The sequence below is a fragment of the Cupressus sempervirens genome, chromosome 8, assembly GCF_028749045.1.
Source record: "Cupressus sempervirens isolate cs-2001-9-10 chromosome 8, ASM2874904v1, whole genome shotgun sequence".
Lineage (NCBI taxonomy): Eukaryota > Viridiplantae > Streptophyta > Pinopsida > Cupressales > Cupressaceae > Cupressus > Cupressus sempervirens.
The window spans coordinates 832,734,827-832,741,313 of record NC_143125.1 but is presented as its reverse complement, the minus strand read 5'-3'; the positions used below and the strand labels follow the sequence as shown (position 1 = coordinate 832,741,313).

The window sequence follows — 6,487 nt, the reverse complement described above, 5'->3', positions numbered from 1 at the left end:
ACCCCGAAAGGATCAAATTTTATATATTGACAAAAAAAAAAAAGCATTATTAACCATTAATATTTTATCATTAACTTGAAAGCTATGTACACCAATATTTGTCATTCCACTTTGCAAATATATCTCAGTTCATCAATTCTGAGCTTTTACAAGCTAAATTGCGCACATTAATAGTATACATTTATTTTGTAAGCCTAAATTTATGTAAAGATATTTCCTTACATATAAAACCGCTTTTCATTGCTTCAGACAATAGGTAAACTAGCTGTGAAAAATGACAGTAGTCACTGTTATGTTCGCCAAAATCACAAACTCACAGGTAGCATAAAATAAACAGCGAGATTCCTTATGACAAAAGTAAACACTAGGATGCTTTATTATATCGATTATATAATATGTAATCCATGATGAATTGCAATTGAAGTAAACATGCAGATCAATGTGATTACATTGTCTTTAGCAGACTACAGCTGAGTCCATTATTGTGCTAGAACTAGTGCCTTTTCACAACTTCAAACTCCCTACAAGCAAGTTGGCATCCTGCAACAACAAAATAATAGAGTCTAAGACAAATGATATGCATGCAACACATTCCCACATATATAAGGAGAAAATACGAGACGGTTAGTTGTAATTGAAATACAACAAAGCACCCAATGAATCGGATACCTTAGTAGCAGTTCTATAGACCAACTAGTATGGAGGGGGTGGGGACTTGTAAGAGTAGTGGTGGGTAGGTGGTGGGGAAGGAGTTACAACATGAGGAGGAGGGTGATGGTGATGGTGGTGAGGGGGCTTCACTTCCACCTTTGGAGGAGGTGGTGATTTGTGTTCATGGTGTTGGGGTGGAGACAATGGTGCCTTTGGTGGTTTCTCATGGTGGTCAGGGGGAGGATATGTTCTGTGTAGAGGAGGAGACATGTGATATGGCTTGGGTGGAGTGTGGACTGTTGAAGGCTTATGGTGAGGAGGAGGAGATGTTGGAGTTGGCTTGGGAGGAGAAATCTCATGGACAGGTGGAGGTGCAGATTTGTGAATGTAATGAGGAGGTGATACAGGCTTTGGTGGAGGATGGGGTTTCACAACTGGTGATGGCAGGTGAACCGGTGGAGGAGGAGATTTGTAGTAGTACGGCTTTGGAGGAGGGTCGGCGTATGAAGGCGCTACTGCAGCCAAAATGAAGGCTACAATGAAGACCATCAAGGACGTTCTACCCAACTTCATCTTGCCTGTTGAGTCCATCTTCCCTGGTATGAGATAACTGGCTTACATACCCCAAGTACTTATAGCAGTTGAGGGCTACGCTGTAATCTTGGTAGGAGCTTCTTGTTTGTTAACAAATCGGCTACGTGGAATGCATCCTTCAATCTCGTGTCGGAGGTGATTTCTTTAACAATCGAAGCGCGTGGGAGAAGATTTTAGTTTGAAAAATGTGCATTGTATCTGAAGTCAATGATAATATTTGCAATTTGTGGGGTCAGTGATCTAAATCATGTTTTGAAAGCAGGACATTCCAATGCTTATGGACGTCACGTGTGAGAAATAACCTTTTTAGCTGTAAATCACTACTGAAAATGTTCTCCAAACCTGATTAGTGTGTATGGCTCCCTTCAATTTGGCATTTTTTTATTCACCGTCTCTCGCAATCCTGCTTTTGCAAGTGTGGCCTGTGGCAGTTTTTATAATGAAAGAGTAGAGGTTGTTTATGTTGACTCTATGCTCCCCATCTGTTTGGCTGAATAATTTATGCCCAACTATAGAAAATGGTCACGGTTTCCCTAACTTGAGTTTCGTTTCCATCATTGTCAGTCGTTGTCATTGTAAACTATTTTCAATACTGAGGAAAACGGAGAGAAGATAACATTGAGATAATCAAGAGCCTCGTGATTTGAATGAGTTAGAAGAACCAAGTATTCTGCTCATAATTTTAGTGTTTTCCAAGTCATAGGCGGTTTGTTTGAAGTCGGTACTTAGCCGGCTATGCAGCCGATGGATTCTTCCAACAACCATATGCATAGTCATACCATCGCATACTTAACTGTCTGAGAACTGTAATACTCATGTTTTTAATAGAAGAGATATATTTTATTTCTATATTGTTTAAAACAATACTTATGTTTTTAAAATAAGTTTAAGATTCTAGATTTTGTTGAGAAATCAATATTTTTACTATTCTAATGTGAAATTTAAAATAGTTATAATATTTTTAATAATAAAAAACATATAATCTTTTTGACTAAAAACTATCTTTATTCAGTTAAGTTTATTTAAATAATTTTTATTAATTTTATACAAAGATAAAATTAATAATGTTAATAAGGTTTACAAACATTTAGTTCTTTTTTAATGTTTTTGTTATTTAAATAAAATTTTGAATGACCATAAGGGTAAAACAAAAGAAAGGTATTTATATGTTTGTAATATTTGTAAGAAAATCATTATTGTGTTATTAGAAATCCCAAGTACCCATGCTAACATGAACATTACACAAATATTTTTTAAATTTGAATAAATTTTTACGTAGTCAAGTAACAATAAATTTCATCTTTATGGTAGATTGAGGCAATAAATACAAAGATACAATGATTTACATAAGAGGCTTTGGGGGATTAATGATTATATTAATTGAATGAAATCTTAAATAAGAAAAGATAACTCTCTAAATACAATTCAAACTTTATTAATACCATAAAATTAAATATTATTTTAACCCTAATAAAACTCTAACTTTAACCATAAAACTGTTCATAATTCTAACCTTGATCCTAAGCTTAAGCTTAACCTAACACTACATAATACTAACTACAATGCAACCCCTTAGCCATAATCATAATTGTAATTATAAAATCTAAACCTTGTTCAAAACCCTAACCTAAATATTACAAAACTATAAAAATTGGATTGAAACTAGCATCATATAATTAAAGATAAAGTCATACTATTAGTAATTTCATTTTCCATATCAACGAGCTTATATTATAATATATAGTTTTTTAATCAATTATTAAATTAAAGTCTCAAGAACTCTTGGCTTCCATATATATATATATGCTAGTAGGAGTGGCATTGCCACAAGGAATAATGAAAGAGATATTTATTTATAATTTTCATGTAAAATAATTTATTTCTTAGTCATTATTAAATTTAGGTTTAAAGAAAGATTTATTACATGTTTTGCTAAAATGGTGGTTGTATATTTTTATCAACCAAGGTTCAAATCTTATTTGGGTCACTTTTGTAAGGAAGCAAAGGTGCATGGAATTCCTTTCTGCACTAATCTTTGAGAGGATGATTATGCAAATTCAACTAACTATTGTAGAGATCTCAAGAAATGCATAATAACATAATCAGAATAACAATGAACACATAACACAGTGATTACTGTGGGGAAACCCTTTTGGGAGAAAAAACCCACCTTCCAAAACCTGCACAATGTATTATGAAACCAAAATGATTACAATACACTTGCAATGATGGTTCTTGCAAGATCGCATTACCACAACTCAAACTCAGAGGGACTCCTTCTAGCACCAGTCTTGCAAACTGAACTCAATTACACAAACACCTCCCCAAGCCCTCCTTTTATAGTGATTTTGTAATCTGAAAACCACTTGTGGTTTTACAAAACCATGGGAAAAACTACCATGACACATGTTACCCATTTTTGACATTTACATTTCCAATATGGAAAAACAACTAGGTTAAAATACTAATCCCGTCCATAATTTTGTCTCTTAGTTTAGATCCCCATAAAAGTCATAAAACAAGCTAACTATGCTCTAAAAATGGCCCTTCTATATTCTACTATGGATAGGGCACCTTTTGGTATTTTATAAACTCTTTTGCAAAATATAAACAAGTGGAAAACTTCCACAAACAAATTCTAGAATTTTGCAAAAAAAGATTGCAAGGTTGAGACACATGTTCTTCACAATTTTAACTTTTTGATGTTTAATGTAGTATTATGTTTAAATGTTTAAATATTTGTGTTATATCACAATTTAATTTAGTTTAGCAAGAATTTAGGTCTAATATAGTTTCCTTTAACATTTCTTCCCCTATTTATCCTATATCTCTCTCTACCCCTTCCCCTTCTCTATCATATATCTCTTCCCCTAATTACCCTCTAACACTCTCTCCCCTACCTGCTCTCACCATCTTTCCCCTAATTCATTCTATTTCTCTACATCATGTGTCTCACTCTATCCCAAATTATTACAATCTTTCATTGTCTCCTCTCTCTCATCTCAGTGTCTCTTACCACATATATAACCCCCTCCCCCATCTCTCTTTCTCCCCCTACACCACCATGTCTCTATTTCATGTTGTTATTATTCTCTCTTTTTTAGACTATTTTTATATTCCCATCCCCATTCTCTCTCTCTTATATTTTTCCCTCTAATTACTCACTTTTAATATCTCCTATCCCTACTCTCCCATCACTTCTCCCTATTTACGATATATTTCTAGACCTCATTTCTTTGATACTCACCCCCTTCTATGATTCTCTCTATCATATCTCTTTCCCACTAAAATATATATTATAATAATTTATTTATTTTTGCCAAAAATTTATATTTATATTAATATATTCAACTGGTTCAAAAGGGGCTTGCAGAGAAAGAACCAAGAAAGAAAACTCCGTTCATAACCCATAACATAAAAAAGTATATAGCACTTAAAACTATCCAAGAAGTGAGTTGGCATAAAGGAGGCCAAAACTCAATTACAATGTGGAAGCCATAAATGGCATGAAAGAAGAAACATTGAGCACTCGAACCCAAATTACATGATACATTACAATTATACATTTATACAATGTGCCACTTGATACATGGAGTCCCTGAGGGATCGTAATAGAAATTTATGAGAATAATCAACATGTCAAAAAAGAGTAGATAATTGAGAAACATCAAGCCACATGAGAGGATCGAGCTAATAGTAGGAGATAAACCATATAAACTTGCATGATAGAAAATAAAAAAATAAAAAGGCACAGAAAAAGAAGAAACAACAGATATGAAGAATCATCCTTGAAGACCTAGTTGAGGTGGAGAGAAAAATAATGAGATCCATAATAAAGTCAGTAAGGATGAGAATACCACCAAGTGGAACATGCCGTATAACCATAAGTCGGATAAGCCATCAAAACAATGCTATTGAAGTGACAAGAAATTAAGAAGATTTTGACTTTATCAAGTGAAAGATCGGCAAGTAGGTGTCCAAAGTGACACTATCAGATGGATAGAAAAAAGAATGGTTATCCAAGCCATAATTAGCAAGCAAGTTGGCCAGAAAATTACCTTCATGAAGAACATGAGTGAGAAAAATCTCATGAAAAGAGTCAAGCAAAGACCAAATTTGAACAAGAACACAATGAATGTGTTGTGCAAAGGAAGATCGCCTAACATAGGCATCAATAGTAATAGAGGAATCACCTTCAACATGAATATGGTGAATTTGAAACTTCTTTGCAGCTGAGAGACCCTACAGAAGAGAAAGGGCCTCAACAAAGTTGTTAGTAGTAGGAGCAATAGGGAAAGCTTCAAAACATAAGATAGCCCCATAATGGTCACGAAGAACATAACCAATTCTAGAATTACCTGAGTTTCCTTTGGAGGAGCCATCAAAATTAAGCTTGACAAAACCATGCTGAGGAGGGGACCATTTAACAGAGGCCCTAGCCTAAAGTTTATCTTTGGGACAAAGAGAAAATGGGAGGAAAGGGAAATTTAAACCTTCCCATATTTTAGAAACAATATTGTCCCAAGACAAAAAACCATGATTGCCCCTGAATTTGCATGCATATGCATTTGTCACATCAAAAATGGAATGAAAAAGTCTATTAAGGACTGAATCCAAAGAAGAGGGAGAATTATGGAAAATACACTTGTGATGCTCCCACCAAATAGCCCATAATACCAAAAAAGGAGAGCAAATCCATATGCATGCAAACATGGATTTGGGGTAAAGAGATAGCCAGGCTTGAAAAAGGTCCCAAACACTCAGAGGAAGTGCCATGGAATAGTCAAGTTTACTAAGCACAAATGTCCACCAATCATGAGTAAAAGGACAATTAAGGAAATGGTAATCCACCATTTCAAGAGCCTGACTACACAAAACACAAGAGAAATCATTAGCAATATTAAGTCTTGATAACCTACCAGTGCTAAGAACCCAATTCCTCAAACCCAACCATGAAAAAAAACCAGCTTTAGGAAGAATAGAACTATGCCAGAAAAATGTACAAGCTCGTTGTTTAGACATGGAGAGAAGCCTGGAATTTACCAAGTCATGCCCCAACTTAACTGAATAGTTACCATAAGGAGAAGGACACCAAAATAGTTTATTAGGTGAAGGGGATAAAAAAATAGATTGTTTAACTAAAAAAGAATTAGCATCAGAGGCAGATTGGGGGTCAATAGGAAGAAGAGAAAAATCATGCCAAAGAACCAAATCAGAAAACATAGAGACAACTGAAACATAG

General features: G+C 34.5%; 1 protein-coding gene across 1 annotated transcript; it reads right to left on the bottom strand.

The window, feature by feature from the left end:
- Positions 1–346: 346 nt before the first annotated feature.
- LOC149544989 (uncharacterized) lies at positions 347–1,271 on the bottom strand. Its single transcript, XM_089795505.1, has 2 exons — positions 670–1,271; positions 347–540 (listed from the first exon to the last, which is right to left on the bottom strand). The coding sequence occupies exon 1, from the start codon at positions 1,240–1,242 to the stop codon at positions 694–696; it is 549 nt and encodes a 182-aa protein (XP_089651631.1). The 5' UTR covers positions 1,243–1,271; the 3' UTR covers positions 347–540; positions 670–693.
- Between the last annotated feature and the right edge of the window lie 5,216 nt (positions 1,272–6,487).